A 21979-nucleotide genomic window follows, 5' to 3' on the forward strand; every position below is an offset into this window, starting at 1 on the left:
TGTTTCTGGCCGTTGTCTTTGTTGATTGGTGTTGTCAAGATGAATGTAAATAATAATCAAACTTGCGTTGAGTTTTGTGTATGTGTATTTACACACTGTATTTTGTATTCCTTTTAGTTCTTATGGCAGATTGGAGGATTTATTGCCATTAGACGCAAAAATCGCCAGTTAAGTCTCAGTTTTTATTCAGAGGGATACACTACAACTCCTTTAATGGAAATATATGATTTTGGTTTTAAATTTCATAAACCTGACCTATCCATGTCCCCAGATACGAGGAAAATGTGCTCAAATCAAATACTGCTTTTACTGAGAAAAATTAAATCAGTCATTATAATTGTTGTTTATGTTTTATTTATAAACACTGGACACGATACCTATTTGTTTATGCTTTAATATAATTTGGTGTTTCGGTTCTCAAGATGATTATCCATTTGGGTTGTCAATTTTAATGCTGAAATCCATTTGGTTTGAACCTAAACTGCCTCTCTCTGATCTGAATAGTCACTACCTGAACCCCAGCACCTGCAGTCATATGTCCGTGCTAGTGCAGCCTCTGAGAGCCCATGCGGGTTCAAACACAGTAGGAGCTCCATTAAATGCAAGTAATAATTGACAAAACAAGTAGTTAATCTATGCATTTCTTTATAACCAAAAAGTGCTGCCTATTAAAAGACCAGTTCACACATTTGATGCGGTTGCTGACAGTCTTCAGCTCACAGTTGCTCAGGCCTTTCACAGCCTCGTCTTAACGGGTGCGTCATGGGGACCTGCTGGGGCCCGAAGGCGATCCCCTGTCTGCTGCTCTCCCTGTCAGATGTGTCATGTCATGTCCCCAGATGACCCTGCGTGAGTGGGCTTACCCGAAACTTGTACTTGGTGCTTCGGTGGAGGTTTCTGACGGTGCAGGAGAGCTCGTCACCATCGTAACTCGGCTGGAATCCATAGCCCTGAGATACACAAATGGGAAGCAATTAGGTAAACATGACATTTTAGGAGAATGGCACACTTTGGGCATCTTTTTAACAATATTTAGAAATGAAAAATATGTACGTGTCTGTGCTTGAAGGGACTATTTAAATTTTATTTCAACACCAGATAGCTACACTTACAAGGCGCATTGTGTAACTTTTCTGGAGAAGGGTCTGTGACAGTGACATGTCCATAGAAACATGATGGACCCCCAACCAAAAAAGTTACCCTTTAATTATCGCTTTAATTAAGTAGTTACTCAGTCTGAATCATTCTCATCTCAGGGTTCCCACTTATTTTCATTCATTCACTTTTGAATGACTTTTTAATGGCCTAAAATGGAATTGAAATGAATTTTCCATGACTTTATGGCACCTACATGTGTAGAATTGATCAGATTTTTAGGGCTAAATATGAAATGTTAACCCTTTCCTCTCACCTTTTGGTTTGGTATTATAGCTTCAAAATACTGTCAGTGCATTTATTGTCGTCTCTTTTAAACAAAAGGCGCAGATATTTGGAAATAATCATAATAGCCGAATGAGAACTTAACAGAACGCTGTAGTTGCGTGAAAGAGATATTAAAATTCCATGACATTTCCAAAACTTTCATTGAATTTACATAATTCCATGACTTTAACAGGATTTCCATGACCATGGGAACCTTGTTAACTATTTGTTCATCATGAATTAAAGGTAGGGTGATCAGATTTTCAGAATTAAAAACTGGGACACACCTGGATTAGGATGGTTGGTATAAATACAATTGTGAAAAGAGCACGTAACATTGTCCATTCTTGATTCAATTGTGTGTCAGTCATAATCTGAGGGACTGCTGTTGCAATTTTTTAATTTTTTTTTTACTTATGGTCATTTTCAAGCATGGTTTCTATGTTTTAGCTAAACAAATGACAATAAAGAGGGGAATGTATTGTTGGTTGGTTGGAGTCAAATTGGTCAGACATGGGGACACCTGGCACATTTCTTGTATAAAACTGGGACAACTCATTGTTTTTGTATAAATATGCTGGGACAGAGGACACAGGGCTCAAAGCTGGGACTGTCCCGGGTAAATAGGGACATCTGGTCAACCTAATCAAAGGCCAATTATGATGTAGTTATTATTAAGCGCTACCATTTTCAAATTAAAATTTAAAATGCTGATGTTGACTTTGCTTTATTTCATTTTTATTGCCAATCTTGAATTACTTTTTTATGTAGACATTTCCGTAATATTGTTTATGCTCAACGATAAAAGACAATAAAATTCATGTGAACATTTATTGCGCAAAAATGCATTCTTAAGTCTTCCCTTTGGTACTTAAGGATCTACCACGCTGCTACTTCTATACACTACTTAGAGCTAAGACTGAGATAATATTTTACAAGATAATGCATTTAAAATAATAAAAATAAATCATATACCGAGCCTTCCTCATCCATCTCCAGAATGTAGTAGATGTCGTCCTCTTTGGGGGAGCTCTGCGGCCGCTGCCACTTGAGACAGAGCCAGGTGACCCCCGCCTTCTCCAGCTCCGGAGGGAGGGGGGGCAGAGGCACGCTGCAAGAGGTGAACAGGTCCACCGCCTCGCTGAACTCACTGAGGACGACAAGGAGAGACGGACAGATGAGGGAGAGAGGAGAAAGGGAGGAGGGAGGGAAGGACAGGGACGGAAGAGAGACAGAAAGACGGACAGGGAGGGAGGGAGAAAGAGAAACAGACATGGAGAGAAAGGAAGGGAGAAAGAGACGGAGAGGGAGGGTACGAGGGAGGGAGAAAGAGAGACGGAGAGACAGCGAGGGAGGGAGAAAGAGACGGAGAGGGAGTTAGGGAGCGAGGAAGAAAGATGAAGAGATGGAGAGAAAGGGAGAAAGAAAGATGGAGAGGGAGGGAGAGAGAGAGAGAGACAGAGACGGAGAGAGGGAGAAAGAGACAGGCAGGCAGGGAGGGAGAAAGAGAAACAGAGCGACAAAGCGGGAGGGAGGGAGTGAGCGAGAAAGAGAGATGAAGAGATGGAGAGGGAGGGAGAAAGAGAAATGGAGACACGAAGAGGGAGAGTGCAAGGGAGAAAGAGATCGAGAGGGAGGTAAGGAGTGAGGAAGAAAGAGACGAAGAGACAGACAGCGAGGGAGAAAGAGACAGAGTGACAAAGAGGGAGGGAGTGAGCAAGAAAAAGATAAAGAGATGGAGAGGAAAGGAGGGGGAAAAAGAGACGGAGAGGGAGGGAGGGAGAAAGAGCCCGAGAGACAAAAAGGTAGGAAGGGAGAAAGAGACACGGAGAGAGAGGGAGAGAGAAAGAGAAATGGAGAGACGAAGAGGAAGGGTGCGACAGAGAGGAGAGACGGAGAGGGAGGTAGGGAGCGAGGAAGTACGAGACGAAGAGACGGAGGGGAGGGAGCAAGGGAAAAAGAAAGACGGTGAAGGAGGGAGGGAGAAAGAGAAACAGAGAGGGAGGTAGGGAGTGAGGAAGAAAGATGAAGAGACGGAAAGGGAGGGAGAAAGAAAGACAGCGATGGAGAGAGGGAGAAAGCGAGACAGACAGGAATGGAGGGAGAAAGAGAGACAGAGATGGAGAGGGAGGGAGTGAGCAAGAAAGAGAGATGAAGAGATGGAGAGGGAGGGGGAAAGAGAGACAAGGACGGGGAGGAAGGAAGGGAGGGAGAAGGAGAGGAAGATGGAAAAGAGGGCAAGGCAAAAGAGACAGGGAACAGACAGGAGAGGGAAGGAGAGAGAGAAAAAGAGTGAGTGACAGGATGGAGACAGAAAAGAAAAGGGCAAGAGAAAGGGAGAGACAGAGAGGGGGATGGGATGGAGAGGAAAAGACAGGAGAAAGAGAAAGACAGAGAGAGAAACAGGATGAAAGATGGAAAAGGTAGGAAGAAAAGTGAGGGATGGTATGGAGAGATGAGAAAAGAGAAAAATGCAGGAGACAGAGCAAGAAGAGGTAAAGATGGAGATGGAAAAGAGGAAAGGCGAGAGAGAGAGAGAGAGAGAGAAATAAAGATACGATAGAGATGGAAAAAGAGGAAAAGGCAGGAGAGAGAGAGTGAAAGTAAGACAGATTAATGAGATGCAGCAATGGAATAAAGGAAAATGCAGGAGAGAGGAGAGAAAGAGGAACAAGATGGAGAAATTGAAAAGGATAAGAAAAGAAAAGGCAGTGGAGACAGAGAAAGAAAGAGATGGTGGATGGGATGAGCAACGAAAAAGAAAGGAGAAAGAGAGAGAGAGAGACAAATGGATAAGAGGAAAAGGTGGGAGAGACAGAGGAAGAGAATGGAGATATGGAAATAGGAAAAAGACAAGAGAGACATGGGATAGAGAGATGGAAAAGAGAAAAGGCAGGAGAAGACGAGAGAGACACAGACAAAAAATAGAGAGGCATAGAGAGAGAGAGAGCAAATGGAGAGATGTAAAAGAGAACAAGGCATGAGAGAAAAAGAGTGATGGGATGGAGAGATTGAAAAGAGGAAAAGCCACAAGAGAGACAGAAAGAGAAGGGATGGAAGAGAAGAAAAACAAGAGATAGGGGGACAGGATGAGAGAAGGAAAAGAGGAAAAGGCAGAGGAGAGAGAGAAAGGATGAGGAGATGAAAATGAAGAAAAACAAGAGATAGGGGGACAGAATAAAAGAAGGAATAGAGGGAAAGGCAGGAAAGAGAGAAGAGAGACGGAGACAAAACGACGCAGACAAACAGACAGACAGAGCGAGCAAATGGTGAGACGTAAAAGAGGAAACGGCAGGAGAGAAAAAGAGTGACGAGACGAGAAAAGGACAAGAGAAAAAGGCACGAGAGGGAGAGAAAAAGAGAGAAACAGAGAGAGAGAGAGAATGAGACACCCATATAGAAAGCAGGCAGCGTGCGGTTACAGTTGTAAAGAGCCTTATATACCTGACTCCCATGTCGTTTTTGGCAGCCAGACGGAAGCAGTATCTGGAGGCTGGAGAGAGCTTGGTGACTCTGTACTGCTTCTGTGGGCCGTAATAGCACTGCTCAAATGTTCCACTGCCTTTCCCCTTTAATGGACAAGTTCAACAGCTCAAATGGACCGAATGACTGCGGAGAGCATTTCAAAGTGAAGGAGACTCTTACTATACCTCGTCCCACTGAAGAATGTAGTTTTGGATTTTGGAACCGTTGTCACATGGAGCCTGCGGACATAAGAGAGATGTTTACGTTAGCTTTTTCGTTTATGTGCATTGTGATTATTAATTTTTTTTGTAAAGCATCACTGCGTAAGGTTAAGGAGTTGGAAGATCACCTGAACGATTCTAAGGAAACAAAGTTAAATCTATATTATCCAAGGAGATTGCTATGCTTTATGTCATACTGTGGAATATTATAGAGTTGTTAAGTGATAATCACTACTTCCAGGTTCCAGGTCCGGCTTTGTTTTTGTTCCTTAATCATCAAACAAACACAATTACCTTTCAAAAGTGTATTATTAACCACCAAATGTATAAAATATGTAAATAATGTAGTAAAAATCTAGTCAGGCTGGTGCTACCTAGTGCCTCAGTTCAGTTTCATTTCTCTCCAGCGACTAGGTCAGGAATCAGAATACACTAGACGATTCACAAAAACCCCGTAAGTGCGAGTTCGGGCACCAGCCAATCAGAGAAGAGCGAAGATCGAGGATTTAAAGCCGGAACAAAGAGAATGTTTGGTGAATTTTATCAAGGGGAAAGACGTTATTGCCCTTCTTCCTACGGGATTTGTGAAAAAGCTTAATATACCAGTTAGCTCCGTTAGTGGCCATTACAAACATCATGAGCAAAAAGCAGCGATTGGTAAAATAAAAAAAAAAAAAAAAAAAGGCCTACCGTCGAGTTGAACGAATCCTAATGCTGCGAGGTCAAACGGTTTCTACGAAGTGAAACCGGCTGATGGATCAGGCTAGTAAAAATCTATCATAACAGAGGATTATTAGTGCATATATCTCACTGACTGACCAGGGCAGTAGGCAGGGGAGGACAAAGGGGTTTGTTGTCCGGGGCCCCAAAGTCTAAGGGGCCAAGAACCGGAACCTCTGCCTAAGAAGTAATATTAAAGGAGGGCCCATGTGAGGCTTCTTCCCCCAAATTTCTGTTGACGGGCCTGCCGGTAATGTTAACCAAGCTTCTTACTAAAATAAAAGTTAAAAAATGCATAGCACACTCAGATGGCAGATGTCCAAAAGCTTTTGTATTTCTTCTTTTATTTTTAAATTGCGTTTCGGCAAAAAAATAAACCTTTCATCAGATAATTTTTCTTGCTTTGGACCACAGTACACAAAATGGTTGCCAGCCCAGGTGGTCATATCCCCCTCCAACAAATCTAGCTTCTTACTTCAACCTCCCTGGTACACTTTCTGTTACTTATAACTATAGATCAATAGATAGATGCTTAGAACTTTTTTAGCTTTAAACAACTGCAATCTCTTTTTAGCGTGAGTTGTGTTGTTGCCAAAAAAGAGGAAATTGGGCCAAATATGAGTCAGGATTGTAGAAATTTAGAAATATTTTATTACTATTATTTCTATTGTATTTTACTTTTACTTGAACATATACTAGGGATGTAACGATATCCAAATCTCACGGAATGATATTATCATGATATTTATCTCACGGTACGATATTTATTGCGATATTTTGAAGAGGCTGATATAATTGTAGATGGGACACTTTTTTGCTTCTAAAATATCTTGACAAGATTTTGGTGTGAATTATTACCATCATAATCCCAAGCATTTAAATAAAAAACATATCTCTTCATGTTGTCTGAGCTGAAATGAATCATGGGATATGTAGTTCCCTATGTTTTATAAACTACTGCTACTATAAAACCGTGCATTTAAGCAAATAAACTTGAAATTCAATATATTGTGACAACCCACGATATTATTGAGAGACATTTGACGATACAGTATCACGATATTTCGGTTATTGTTACATCCCAAACATATACAGTTATATACTTATCCCTTATTTGACACCTCGATATTTTTGCTACTCATTTAGAGTTTATAATTACCATACAATTCATATGTTTACTCTTTGTTATTATAATATGTGATGATGTCTGAGCTACTGTGTTCAAATAATTTCCCTTGTGGATCAATACTTTGTTTAAGTCTAAGTCTAAAGTGCAAGTCTGCTCACAGGATGCATTTGTCTACAGTTATCAGCCTAAAAAAAACATCAAAAATCCTAAAAACATGCTTTTATTTTAGTCCATTTTCTGGCTAAAAAGTGTTATAAAGACATTTATATTTATTTATTTATTTTATGGCACCAGCTGAAAAAACATCTGGAATTTTAGGCACTACTTTGTCCAAATTTGAACAAAAGTATAATCTATTTACTCTGATATATTCGTCTTTTGGTGCAATTTAGAATTTTGGGGGCAGCATCAACATTCAGAACCATCTCATTGACGTCAGAGCAATATGGGAATTGTAGAAATCCCAGCCCATTTAACAAAAAGCATGAATGAAATGAATCACAACTTTGACGCTGTTAAACCAGAGAATATGTGAGTAAGTCCTAAAATAGTTGTGACAGAACCAAGGTTATGGACAGATCGGTTGTATCACTCCATTACACTCATTCGTTTGTTATTTTGAGTCGAAGGACGTCTGGGGAACGTACAAGATGACGAAATCAGCTCTTACACCTTTACTTAACTGTGCACGTCAGAAGCAAATCCCCAAACTGCTCTAATGAGTCAAGTTAATTACATTTGACCGCAATAAGAGTCCCATTATCAACAAGGTCACGATAACTCCTATATCAACTTTTGTTCAATATATAGAAACTGTTAAAAAAATATTGTGTAAGAACTTTTCTTTGTCTTGTGATGAGCCTAATGCCATTTAAGAAGTTTTTTTTTTTTTTTTTTTTTAACTTCTGTGGGGTATTCACTGCTAACCAGGCTGGCACCACCTAGTCCCTCCGCTCAATTTCTCTCCACAGACTAGGTAAGGAAACGGAAGTGCGAGTCCAGGCACCAGCCAATCAGCGAAGAGCCATACATTCTGTATTTAAAACCCGGAACAAAGAGAATGTTCGGTGAACTTTATCAAGAGGAAAGAGGTTACTGCCCTTTTGCCTAGGGGATTTGGGAAAAGCTTAAGAGCTTACCGGTGAATTACATACGTCACGACCAAATAACAGTGATTGGTTAAATAAAATGTACCGTCAAGTAAACGAATCCTAATGCCAGATCAGATAGTTTCTACGAAGTGAAACCGGCTGATGAATTATGTAACATATTTAGATCACCATGTTACTGTTTATTGTTTTGAAAATGCTGTATTCGCTGTATTAACATGTTTTAAAAGTTGCACGTTCATTTTTGAGTGTCCTCTCCCTTTGCTCTCTGCCCCCCCCTTCAGAACGCTACCATATTACAATCAGCGTGCATCCCACTAGAGAAACTACTGCACATCACATCAGGTTTGTGAAGTTGTTGTGTACAGTTTTGAATCATGCTTCTGTATATTCACGGAGAATTGTGAGCATGGATGATGTAGGCTTATGTGCTGAGCATTTGACAGAATCTTACAGTTAACTGCAAGAAGGTCTCAAATAGGGCCTGGGAGAGATCGCTAAATTACGGAAACATGCGCAGATGACATATAAAACCTCTTCAGGCATGTTTTTGACGAGGGAACAACATTCTAAACATGGTAGAAAGTATAATACCCTCTCTTTAAAGTTAATATATTACAGTTTAAGCCACGGCAGAATGTTGGTACTTCATCAAAATTTGTGTTTTGCTTCATTCACACACGTTTGAGTAGAGTAATCCTTAATTATTAGTGTGTCTACATCGCCAAAGCTCAAAATGCTCTGTTCCACCTTGTAATGCCATGCAGATAGCTACCTTTTACATTTAGTTCAGTAGACATAGGCAATTCCAGGGCTGAAATCATGTAAATAATTATAAAGACGTGTATGGAGCACTTCTTCTATTACCACATGACATCGCAAGGTAGAAGTAGAGAGTGTTGTCAGTTTGAGAGAAGAAATTATGTGTTAAACATGTGTGAATGAAACAAAACACAACTGCAGCTACGTTTGTGATGAGGAAACATTATCGCATAGATCAGAAAACGGCGTGATATGGAGCCTTTAACAACAAAACCTAAACGCAATGGACCCGTCTTTGGTTTAAGCTCAAAGTAGTAGAAAGCTGTACGCGATGCATCGGTCCAGTGGCTGGTTTATGGAGCACTTCCCCTGGCTCTGTTCCTTGGCAGCTCCATCACTGTCAGCTGTACTCTACCTTCCACTGCAGCACCAGAGTGTTCTTGGTCCCACTGGCTTTCCGCGGAGGGTTGGGAGCTTCGGGTTCACAAGTTAACGTGGTGAAGCTGGCGGCCTCAGACACACTTCCATGTAAACAGGTACAAATGGCCTGGACCCTGAGGCGGATAAAGGGAAAAAAGGTCATTACAATACAGATTTCTATTTAAGGACACAAAGAGACGAGGAGGAAAGTAGGACAACCTGACGTGATAATCTGTTGCTGGTCGAAGGTCTTCTAAAGTTGCACTTAGTTCTTCGCCACTGCATCAAAAGAGAAGAGGAGATTTAGTATAAAAACAGTTAAATAAAGCTCATTAGGAACACAACTATTAACAGTTTTGTAAACAACTGGTCACACATTTATATTTTACATTATCTTTTAAAAACAGATATAAAAACAAAGTTGAAATGTGGTGACTGAAGGCTTCTAGAAAATTTTGTAATAATGTATCATCATCATAATCAGGAATTTGATATTATTTGATATTTTGATTTTCGAATGCTACAGACTTTGTTATAAAAAGGTATTTTTTGTTTGTGTCTGTATTGTCCAGATAACAAATGTCAATTAATTATGATTATCAGCATATTATCATTGTTTTTTTATAGCTGATGAACAATTTCAGTCCTACTTCCTAATATCATAAATTAACACAAATATTGTATTTAAAATGATTTGCATCTTTTTGAATCATTGCAGCACAACAAGGACAGAGTAAGTCAGTATATTTATACAACATGTAGATAACAGTATGTGTTATATACTTTCCATTTAAGATTAAAGCAGGCAGGCTCAATGGCCCTTCAAAGGGTTTCATTTGACGCACAAAGGATGCTGAGATTGGAAAAGGTTCTCTACTTTGATTTAGTTTGTGAAGCCTCTGTGAGACAGACAGACGTGGCAAAAGCTTTCATAATTATTACGTATCTCTATGTATCCGACCACAGCTAAGTAAGAGGAAACAATGTATTTATATAAAGGCAGATTAAACCTGTATGAATCATGACTTTTATCTGCTTTTTGCATATAACCACAAAAAAAAAAAAATCTTCTGCTGACTGACTCATTCACTAACTTGCTTTGCTTTTGTCTCATATAAATCCACATTTTTACAACAAATGGTATCACATAATAATTTCACCAGGTTTTTGTTCTTTTATTTCAAAAGCTGTTCAACAGAGATCGTACTGTGCAATGACTTATTTCCAAATTTTCACCAATTTTAAAACAAGGGGTTTCAATTATTCAATACAAGCTTTCTTATTTAATAGCAGGTTACAAAAATACTTGCCAGTGAAGCCAGAATAGTGTGTCAGCTAAAAGCACAGGCTCACAAGCACATAACTCATGATGGCGGCTCTTACCAGTAGGGCTGTCAAAAGTGCTAAAAATCAGACACAAATTGATATTAAAATCAATTTGTGTCTGATTTTTTTAAAGTATAGAAACTAGATATTCATTAGAGCAGGTACTGATACTAAAAAAGTCACATTCACAGGACAGAAATTAACCTTTTCTGAAAAGCTTTAGAACAGGGTCTCCAACATACAGCTCTCCACCCCCTTCCAAGTAGCTTGCCAAGGAAAAGTATTATGCTGAATAAGTAAAATTTGATTAATTAAATGCCTGTTACCATTATGCATGTATCACTTTGATGCTTAACTTTGTTTCCTACTATGGATAATGGTTGACGTTTTATAGGCATCTGACTGCACCTCATCTAAGACTTTAAAGACCTTTTTAATAACACTTAAATGAAAACTAAGACGCAATCATTATGTGGGCGAAAAACACCAGATCCAATTCTAATAATGACCATTACTCACTACTTTAAGATTTTATAATAAAAGTATGTTTTGTTATTTATTCAGAACTCATTTATAGTAGTATGCATTGCTTGTAAAATGGCCAAAAAATCATTTATAACATTCTAACAAGACAAAGTAAGCATTGTTTGCGCATACTCCAAATTAGATTTTCATTCACGTTGTTTTTTTTCCTCCCTCCATTTAGCAATACACTGCAGCCCAATTGAATGTACAAAAAAACAGGCTAAAGAAAGACTTTTGTGAAAATAAAGACTTGGACAACATAAGTTAAGACTTTTTAAGGCCTTAATTTAAGAACATGAAATTTAAGACCTAAGACTTGTAAGATCTACCCTGTTATATTAACGCAGTTTCTTGTGATTGCTAAAACTAGTAACTCTCTGGTATTTTTGTTTTGTAAAAGTAGCTCACTGGAGTAAAAAGGTTGGAGACCCCTGCTCTAGAATGATCTTGAGCAGGATCAGACCCACATAGAGCAGTATAAGCCCATGGATCACTATGGAACCTACCTGGACCAATGAGGGACTACACAGATAAAATGCAACACAAAAATAGTCTAAAGAAAGTGTTTTTTTTTATAATGGTATCGAAACTGGTATTGAGTGTCGAGTCTATTCCTTAGTGGTGTTTGGAATTTTAGTATCGCGATAACACTACTTACCAGTACACAGTCTTGTACTTCCCGTCCTTCCCACTAAAAGAGATGGACACTTCGTAACTGAGAGCCTCGGGGACACTGGGCTCCTCCTCCGAATTACCGTTCTCCCCCTCGGCTTTTGTGGGGGCGCTCCAGCTCACCACTGCTCCTCTGGCCTGAATGTCAGACACCTGCGCACAAGGTTTAGGTTAGGAATATGAAAAATCTACACCATGAAATCACAATTTGCATCTAATACTAAAATCTGAATAACACATTCTCATTAATCCATTGTGATCAAGGGAGTTATTTTAGGGATTAAAATATTAACTAAGCAAGCAAACTGAATTACTCACTGTTGGTTTACTGATGGTACTTAAAAGAGCCAGCAGAGCCTTAGCCTCTTCATCGAGCTCTGTGGAGTCAAACACATTTAGCATATTAAACACAGTAAGGCTCGGCAATATGACAAAAAAGAGATGCTTTTTGACGATTCGATCAGATTTTAATTTGTCTTTGAAAAAAATACTTTCAATAATATTTTCCTGAAGATAAAATGATACAGACTTAACAATTTAAATGTGTAAAAGTGTGTAACTTTTCTGGTGGAGGGAGTTTGGTCACTGGGGGAAGATGGGCATGGCTGGTGGATTAGAAAGAATAAAAAATGCCAGGAGAGTGAAAAACATTGCGCATTTCTGCAGAATCAGTGAGCGACGCACTAAACTCTTCATCTGAGGTGAGAGAAATGTCATTTTATTCGATCATGTTTGGTTCTGGCTCGAGATGCAACAGTGGGAGTGGAGACCAGACTGATATCCATCTGTATAAATAATACAGAGATCATTCTGAACTTTCCACGCAACAAATTTCTTCCCCAAACCACATGCTCTTACTGACTGAGGATTGTAAAGATTGAAAATTTAATTAAAATTGTATTAATTGCACAGCACTAAAGCACGGTCTTTTGTTTTTTGTGTTTTTTATTTATTTTTGCATTTGGGTTGTGTCAGGTTTTCTAGGAAAGATAAGCTGGAACTATGTTTTCTGTTGCTTTGCTTTTTAAATTATTGTACTTTATATTTAATTTTGCCTGTATACTCCCTCAAAATTATGTTCAGGAGTTCAAATTAAAACCTGTAATTCAAAATAATGAAATTCAAGATAAGAGAAAAAAAAGGAAGGGAAAAAAAAAAAAAGGAAAAAAAATCAAATTAATATTATAAAATTGCTAAATGAATATGACAAAAAAAATCATATAGTTATTTAATATAATGAAAATTAAATTAATAATACAAAATCTGATAAATGAACATGACAAAAAAAAAAGAAGGAAAGACATAAGAATGATGCATGATCAAAAAAATAGAAAGGGGGCCAAGAAATTATAAGTAAAATTTAATATTTTGAGAACGAAAAATGGACATGTACTATGAAAACATGTACGGCTAAGCTTATTTGTAATTATTATATACACTTGGTCACCTTAAGAAAACAAAAAACACTACCAAATGTATTACAAAAAATATATTCTAAATTTTATAGGTGCAGGTTTCCCATTAGTCTAAAAAAACGTAGTATTTCCATGTACGTACCTCCTGACTCTCCGTTTTTGCCTGGGCCGATCTGTGCCTCCATGCCGCCCGGTGCATGACTGGCCTGTCCCTGGTCGGGGTCCGCTGGCTTCCCGCTGAGCCCGTTGTGGAGGTCGAGGGTGGAGGGGCTGCTGCAGCTCTTGTGGGGCGACGGAGGGGGGCTGTCCTTCACCGGCTGCCCCCCTCCTCCCTGACGGTCTTTGAGTTTCTTCTGAAGTCGCTCGTACGTTTTACTGGTTCGGTCGTCTCGGTGGACGAAGGGTGGCCGGCCGTGTTGTGTGTGGGAATCTGCAGAGACTGGGTAAGAAAAATATAAAAAGTCTGAGTGCTTTGGGAGTGAGAAAAAGTGAATGAGGACGTTACAATGTAGGGAAAATCAGATACTAATCAATATGAAAACTAGAATCGAAACTAGATACTCATTTGAACAAGTTATCAATACTAAAAAGTCACATCAACAGGACAGGAATGAATTATTTGAATGATCCTGAACAATATAAAAGTAGATAGACTAGTATAATCCCAAGGACCACTAAGACTGAGGGATTATACAGATATAAGACCAGAAAGTAACATAAAAGAACGTACTGTTATATAAAGAGTTTTTTAATGATCATTGTGGCATCTGAATTGGTATTTACACAGGTAGGTTTATAGGATTTTTATCAAATTTTCATTTAATGTAATGCTCATTTTAAACTCATTCACTGTCAATGAATGAATTGTCAAAGACTAAAATATGAGCAGGCAAACTGATATTGGAATCACATTTCAGAACGTGTTTGTGTTAAATTCTGACCAATAGGGCTGCTCGATTATGGAAAAATCTTTTGCATCGTGTAACAAAAAAAAAAAAATCATCTTTTTTGTTACACGATGCATTTATTCAGCATTTCTCTCTCAAAAAATACAGTTTGTTACTGTTAACTTATGCAAAACTTTTAAACTGAAAATAAATGTAGGCTACAAATATGAACCTTAGAGCAGTTTTGTGATGTATAAAACTTTAAATGAATAAGATATATTTTGAACATGAAATAAGGCATAAAAAACATAAATGTATCCAAAATAAACTGTCCAGCTGTTCTACAATCTCTGTATAAATAATATGATCTATATATCTCTCTATATAAAAATCAAATAAATATAATGATCGTTTGACACACAAATCAAAATCACGATCAAAATTCAATTAATTGCACAGCCCTACTGACCAACCTGTCATTCTCCCCAATTTATATATCAGCGCTACTCCTGCTCCAAATCCTGCAGTATTTTCCAACATTCACGTGAGATTTAGGATCACACAGTCACATAGACAAGTTGGCCAATCAGTGCTCTCGTTTTCACACGGCACTGCCAGTCGGGTTTGTTTTATCATGTCACTATGATTCAGTCAGGTTAGACTGAGTGACCAAATAATTTCCCTTGTGGATCAATAAAGTTTGTCTAAGTCCAAGTCTAAGACACAGCAGAGACACCAGAGGAGAGCTGAGCAGCAGGTTGGGCTTTCACCGAGCACTTTATCACTTTATTTGAGCACTTTTCTACTTTTTATCTATGGATGAATTGACTCATTGTTTGCTACAACAATGATGAATTATTACTGAACCATGGTAAATGAAATGGCAAATGTTATTTACTATGAATCGTGACTATAATTAGTAATGTATAGAGATGCAACAATAACCAAAATATCGTAATAATGTATCGTCAAAATTCTCAAAATAATATCGTGGACCATCACAATATATGAAATTACAAGCCTTTTTGCTTAAACAAAGCGTTATGGTGCAGCAACAGCTAAAAAAAAAACAGAAGGAACTACATAGACCATGATCCTTTGCTCCATTTCAGTGTAGACTACAAGAAGAAATAACAGTTCTAAGCACTTTTAAGTCTTAGTTCTTTGGATTAAATCTTGTCAAGGCATTTTAAGACGAAAAAGTCACATATTCACAGTTTTAGCTGTTTAACCTCCACAAAATATCACAGTCAATATCGTACCGTGAGATATATATCGTGAAAATATCGCACTGAGAGATTTGGATATTGTTACATCCATAATCGTGAGTCTCCCCACCACATCGTGAACTATCGCAATAAATATCATACAGACTTGGATATCGTTACAGCCCTAGTAATGTATTATGCAATTGTTATTTAAACATTTTGAACATGTAATTTCCAATAGGTCTGGTGACATGAATTGGACTGTGCGCACAATATTATAACAGTTTATTAGCGCTTGAGTTGATTAATGTTATTTACATGTACATGGGAATATTCGCTGGAGCTTTGGCACATAACACGGGCCAGGTTTCCTTGATCTGAGGGCGAACAGATGGAGAAGACCTACAGCCTAAAGACTGAACTCCACTGAAGAATTGCTTCTTCTCCTGCCAGGGCCTGTAGGGGGCTTCCTGCAGCCCAGATACACTCTCACCTCACATGAACTGTCAAACCCACAACCACATCCCCTTTTAACATGAACTGAAGTCTTTGACACTTTCTCCTCTAATACAAAGCTGTCATGACCCAGACGTGGGTTATCCATCAACAGTGGGTTGGTGTATTGCAGTCACTGCTAGACTCTTGTTCTATTTGCATCGCTGAAAATGGCATTTCGGTTACATATTGTTATTGCATTGTTGTTGAATTATTGTTGCCTCTCGAATGGCCATTTGCACATTATACCTTTGCCGTTGTTCTATGTCTTGCCTGTATTTACTCTTAAAAATATTGTAACAACTACCGTAATTTCCGAACTATAAGATGCTACTTCTTTCCTCACACTTTGAACCTTGCACCTAATAAAATGATGCAGCTAATATATGGATGGATTCTTTGTTTGACACATAATCCATTCATATATACGCTCTGTGGTTTGGTAACACAGCGGATGCATGCAGCCTGAGTGCAGAAAACGCCGCTGTCTGTGGGGTTAACACATGGATCTAGGTGTAACATGAAGTTGCTACACTAGCCTGCGATATTGTCAGCACACTCAAATAGTTTATCGCCGTGTGATAAAGTAAGTTATGATGCTAAATGAACATTAGTGAGGAGGATACGTCTTACCCGTATGTGTAAATGACGAGAAGAAACATCTCAACTTTAGTAGCCGGACATCCACTCATACCTGATCGATACAACTAGCCTCCAGACAGTCTGAAATTTGCTCAAATCCTCCCAGACACTGACATGATAGAGACAGGACAGAGGCTCTTTCTGCAGGAGACATGTGCAGCAGAGCGCGGGGAGAGATGGGGGTGATGCGCCGAGGAAGAGGCTTGTTTGATTGTGTTTTGAACAGTTATTTTGCGCTTCATACACACACCATCCTCATGGAAAATACATAAAAAGCAGATGATGCAGCTTTTAAGTTAACGGTGATTGATGTGGCTATGGAAAAAGGAAATAGAGCTGTTGCACGTGAGCTCGGCATCAGTGAGCCATTGGTGAGACGGTGGCGACGCAGCATGACGAACTGAGTCAACACAAGAAGACGACAAAAGCTTTCAGAGGCTATAAAAGCAGACGACCCGAACCTAAAAACGTTCTTGAAGACATGGACACTTGCGGCTTATATTCTGGCGTGGCCTATATATGTACAATTTTAACATTTTGTATACATTTTGTTGATGCGGCTTATATTCAGGTGCACTCAATAGTCCGGAAAATACAGTGAAAGCAATGAGTCTCATACGTACTCTTCTGACAACTACCCAATTACTGCATTATTATTGTACTACTGTGTTATAAGTCATACATAGATATACAAGTATTCATTCAGTTCTTACTTGTTTAGATCTGTACAAATGTAGCATATATATTATAAAGTACAGGATTAGTGGACTAATATCGCACATGTAAGTAAGGTGTTAATGACTTAGTGCTTGGGAATTCCCATGCAATAAAGAAAACAATTCCAGTTGCTATGTTGTTAATAAATACTCTTGCGCTGTGTTACCGTTGTACTGATTAGAATGGGACTTACCCTGTATTGATTTACAAGAGAAATTACTTGGACAGCTCAATAAGTCTCATTTCAAATAGATTAGTTTCAATATATGCATTTTAATCACACACACAAGGTTTGCCGTGTAGGATTTTTGCCGTACTATGTAAAGTGCATGACAGGTTAGACTAATCATTTCACTAAAACATAATTAACATGATTATATATAATTTTACAAAAACTCTTGCCGAATTTTTTGTATTTTTATAATTTGGTGAGTTTGTTTTTTATTTTACTTCCTGGTTTGACATGTGAAAGGACATTCATAGAGGTAATTCTCTGTCACCTGCATCCATAAAAAAATGCCTAAACTGCACAATACACTAATTAAAACAAACGACAGCACCTTCATTGTGTTAAATGAGTGTTTAAACTGACAGAAAATGACTTCCTTGAGCATAAATTGTCTTTCCAGTTTGGACTTCTCCGTGTTGATGACATAGAGGTATTCTGTTTTATTGTATTCCAAGTAAACCATTCTGTTGTATAACTTATCTCTGCTTCCTGCATTTTTGTAGCTACTTTTCTTTTCACCTCTTTTTTCCTGCAAACTGCAAAAAATATTTACCATAGGTACTACCTCAAAAACATGAAAATATGCAGTGTCATTTTGCTTAATTCTCTTAATATTAATGGTAGGGATGAAACGATATCCAAAACTCTCTACGATATTTTCACGATATCTTGTGGAGGCTAACAAAACTGTGAATATTCTACTTTTTCCTCTTAAAATACCTTAAGACTTAATCCAAAGAAGAACTAAGATTTAAAAGATTTAAAACTCCATATAGTCTGTCAGTTTAGGGCGCTATTGCTGCACCATAACTATTAATTTAAGAGACTTGTAATTTGATATATTGTGATGAGACCTTTGACAATGAGAAATCACAATATTTCGGTTATTGTTACATCGTTTGTGTCTTTTATTTATTTTTTTATGTATTTTATTGGTTTTATTTATTTATTGCTATTCTATGATTTTGCTCGTATTTTATTTTACTGTTGTTTTTTTTTTACTTTAAGACTAGTATGATTAAATCTGAGCGTTTATTTTATCATTTTATATTATTATTGTTGTTATTATTGTGTATTTGTGCAGCACTTTGGAAACAGCTTGTGAAGTGTGCTATAGACATAAAGTGGATTGGATAATTAATACTATGCTTGGATTTTAGGAGCTATATTTCCCAAACTTGCGCAGAACTTACCCTGCTCTGAGTAGATGTGAGCTGGATTGTACTGGGAGATGTACTGGGAGCTCATGTCCCCCACCCCACCGGCCATGCCCGTGTACATGTGTGGAGGGGGGGGCATCATGGCGTGGTGGGGGATGAAGGCAGGCAGGTGGGCGTGGGGAGGGGGTGGGGCATGGTGCAGGGGGGACGGGGCCCCGGGGTGGAACTCTGGCTGCTGAGGTAAGACCAGGACCCGCCGCACCCCGTTTTCTTCTATGATCTGTAGGAAAACAAGGAACAAGGAAGCGGATTAAGAAAATGTGTTGGATTAATATGAGTTTTCAGAAGTCCGATATTACGCAAAACTGTCTCTTGTGAAATTTACGTCATGTTAGAATGTTTTCACTTCAGCAAAAACATACCCAGAGTTGTGTTTTCTTTATTTCACATATGTCTTGAGTGACCCTTTATTATTAGTCTGTCTATATCCCCAAAACTCAAAGTGCTCTGTTCCACCTTGTGATGTCATGAAGTGGTTGTTTTCAGGTTAGTAACTGTCCTTTTAACATTTGTTCAGTAGAGATCAGGCAGAAATAAATAATCCCAATGATCCCAGTGACGGTGTATGCAGTTAAAAAACAAACAAACAATGACGCACTTCCTGTATTACCACATGACATCACAAGGTGTTTTCCGTCTGAGAGAAGAACTCTGCTTAAATATGCAGGCTTTGTTAAACATGTGCTTATTTATGTTTTAGGGGAGGAAACAACATTCTAACATAAATCGTGTAAATAGTGAATATGGGCCCATTAAAGCAAACATAGGTCTGAAAAAAGAAACCCTCTAAAAATCAATAAATAGCAATAGATTTTTGTGTTTTGTTTTGTTTTAGCATTTCCTTTTTTGAATCCACTCCTTATTTTGGCTCCTGGAACAAAGTGCATTGGTAAGTCTGACACAAAGAGCATTCACAGTGAGGCTTACTTGTGAAACATATCCAGGAGGCACATAGATTGGAGGCACTGAACCATTTGGAGACATCATGGGAACCTGAGCAGGACCTGCGGACCACAAACACAAAGACATTTAATTTAGATAGTTAGAGCAAACAAATGCAGCTTTAAATTATTTCAGAATGCATTCATTCAATATATTATTGACATTTTGTGTTCAGCCAACCCCTTTATTAACTCAGGGCTGCCACAGAAATTCTGTTGGATGTTATGAAAAAATAACAAATGTAAATAGACTAGTTAAGAACCCTATAGTGGATTTCACATGGGCCGGAATGGTCTCAAAGTACTGTGAGGTCTTGCATGCACCACACCATAATAAAATCATATGCACACAAACAGCCCCATAAAAGTGTATTGGACATTTGCTGCCAGTCACACTATCTGTGCTCATAATAAAAGCTGCTTATGTAACTGCAGACAGTCAATAAAACTTTACTCTCAGCTCTCAGAGCCGCACTATAAAGCCAGCTGAGCTGCAGTTCACAAGTGTTTCTCTTGCCCAAGAGACGAGCAATATTTGGTTTTAACTTGGGATGAGTATGAAATCCTGTATTGAAACAGCACAGAGATATATATGCAATCTGTAAGAGCTGATACAGGCAAAACATCAAGCCTCAACAAACACAGTAAAATGAACACCTGTATACTGTGTACTAGAGCTGTAGTCAACTGAAGAAACTCTTGGTCAACTAAAGACCTGTTCTGCTGATCGATTAGTCAATTAAAAACTAAACCAACTAAAAAGGGGGTGTCGCAAAAGCTCCATGTATCGGACCCAAACTACACTCACAAGACTCCACCTGCATGAGAGTTCATGCAGAAACTAGAAAGGAAATATATTTAAATACATATACAAACAAAGATTCACTTGTGAATCATGAGTTTAATTCGCCTTTTAACATATTTTACACCAAAAATACAAACTCCTCAGTTAACTGACTTCAATTCTCCTTTCTGCTGTTGTCCCTTATAAACCTTTAAATAAAATGACCAATACAAAAACTGGTCGACTAAAACACCATCTACCAATTAATCGACTAAAGGACTAACGGCCTACAGCCCCACTGCGAACAGTATGGACTCTTTTCCTGCATCAAAATCATATAGTTATACCTTCATAGTTTGAAAAAGCTCTTTTCATCCACCCAAAAAGCAGTATTAATGCATACACCACACTTAATAAAAGTGCTGAGGAACAAAGTTTGCTGTGGTTGTATTGTGGGGCCAGAGTAGCGGCTTAGTGGGGAGTAGTGACAGCTCAGCAAAAAGCTGAGAAAGAGAGAGAGGAGCACAAGAGAGAGAGAAGAAGAGAGCGGTGGAGAGAGAGGGGGAGAGAGAGGAAGGGAGGGAAAGAGAGGGGGGGGTGAAGAGAGAAGGAGAGAGGGGGGATGGAGAGAACGAGGGGCTGCACCAACTTTTCACATTCACACATTTCTCTTGTTACAAAACTCAGACCAACTCTGCAGCCTCTCTGCCAGCACAAGAGCTCATGACCACCAGTGTCCACAGGGTCTCTCAGTCACGGTCTCAGGGCTGACGTCAGCAGCCAGAGGAGCCGTGCACACAGGGGCGGAGCTAATGACGGATTGTGCACAAGCCCCGCCCCCTCAGGTGTTGACGAGGCAGACAGCACAGCAGCGTGTTGATACATGGGCGGCTGGGGCTATAAAAAGCCCCTGCACTGGGAGCGACGCCTGTGAAACCAAGACCAAATCTGCACTACACATGTTCAAGGTGTCAACTCACAGCACTGCTATTTCTGTTTATATGACACAATATTTAGCTCATAAAAACACTTGTAAAGGAGGCTCATTAGTAACAATATTATGACCAGCATGAAAGAATTACGATAAGATTTATTATTCCTAATTTTTACACATAATTCTTTACATTATGCAACCGATTTTAAGGGCTGTCAAAAGTATCAAAAATCTCACACTAATCGATACTAAAACTAATATTGAAAGTAGATACTAATTTGAGCAGATAGCGATCCAAAAAAAAAAAAAAATCACATCAACAAGACAACATTTGAGCTTTCCTGAACAGTTTTAGTATGATTTTGTTTATTTTACTTTATTACAACCTTTTTCAGAAGTTCAAGCAAAGATAAAGCAGATTTTTGTATTGAAAATTACATTCTATTACTAAAAAAGAAGAATGTTTTTATGTTTACTGTGTTACTGAGTAAATTATTAGTATCGAAATAGAGTCTGAAATGTTAATATCGTGCCAAGACTACTACAATCTTTCAGTATTGAGGCTGTTTTCTTTCAAATACAATAAAGCAAATCAGAAGTAGTGAGCAGAAAAAAGCGGTAAATTCATCCTCTGGTTTTATTTACCACTAAAGGGCAAAGATCTTTCGAGTCTTTCTGAGTGGCTGATAGTGAGTCATTTCCCGACCCGAGAACACAAGCTGTTAGGAGGTATAAC

At 38.6% G+C, this 21979-nt stretch overlaps 1 protein-coding gene across 4 annotated transcripts in view; it reads right to left on the reverse strand.

Moving 5' to 3' along the window:
• fndc3a (fibronectin type III domain containing 3A) overlaps window positions 1-21979 on the reverse strand; it is an 88223-nt gene that overhangs the window by 22412 nt on the left and 43832 nt on the right. For all 4 annotated transcript variants that reach the window (XM_055166755.1, XM_055166753.1, XM_055166752.1 and 1 more), the window contains exons 4-14: window positions 19512-19588; window positions 18558-18804; window positions 13329-13625; window positions 12090-12148; window positions 11758-11924; window positions 9468-9527; window positions 9244-9382; window positions 5073-5126; window positions 4867-4991; window positions 2398-2572; window positions 864-950 (exon numbers count right to left, since the gene is read on the reverse strand). In XM_055166755.1, coding sequence (XP_055022730.1) covers window positions 864-950; window positions 2398-2572; window positions 4867-4991; window positions 5073-5126; window positions 9244-9382; window positions 9468-9527; window positions 11758-11924; window positions 12090-12148; window positions 13329-13625; window positions 18558-18804; window positions 19512-19588 — 1487 coding nt within the window. The remainder of the gene's footprint in view (window positions 1-863; window positions 951-2397; window positions 2573-4866; window positions 4992-5072; window positions 5127-9243; window positions 9383-9467; window positions 9528-11757; window positions 11925-12089; window positions 12149-13328; window positions 13626-18557; window positions 18805-19511; window positions 19589-21979) is intronic.

The sequence above is a fragment of the Boleophthalmus pectinirostris genome, unplaced genomic scaffold, assembly GCF_026225935.1.
Source record: "Boleophthalmus pectinirostris isolate CB_2022bp ecotype Guang Dong unplaced genomic scaffold, ASM2622593v1 HiC_scaffold_9, whole genome shotgun sequence".
Lineage (NCBI taxonomy): Eukaryota > Metazoa > Chordata > Actinopteri > Gobiiformes > Gobiidae > Boleophthalmus > Boleophthalmus pectinirostris.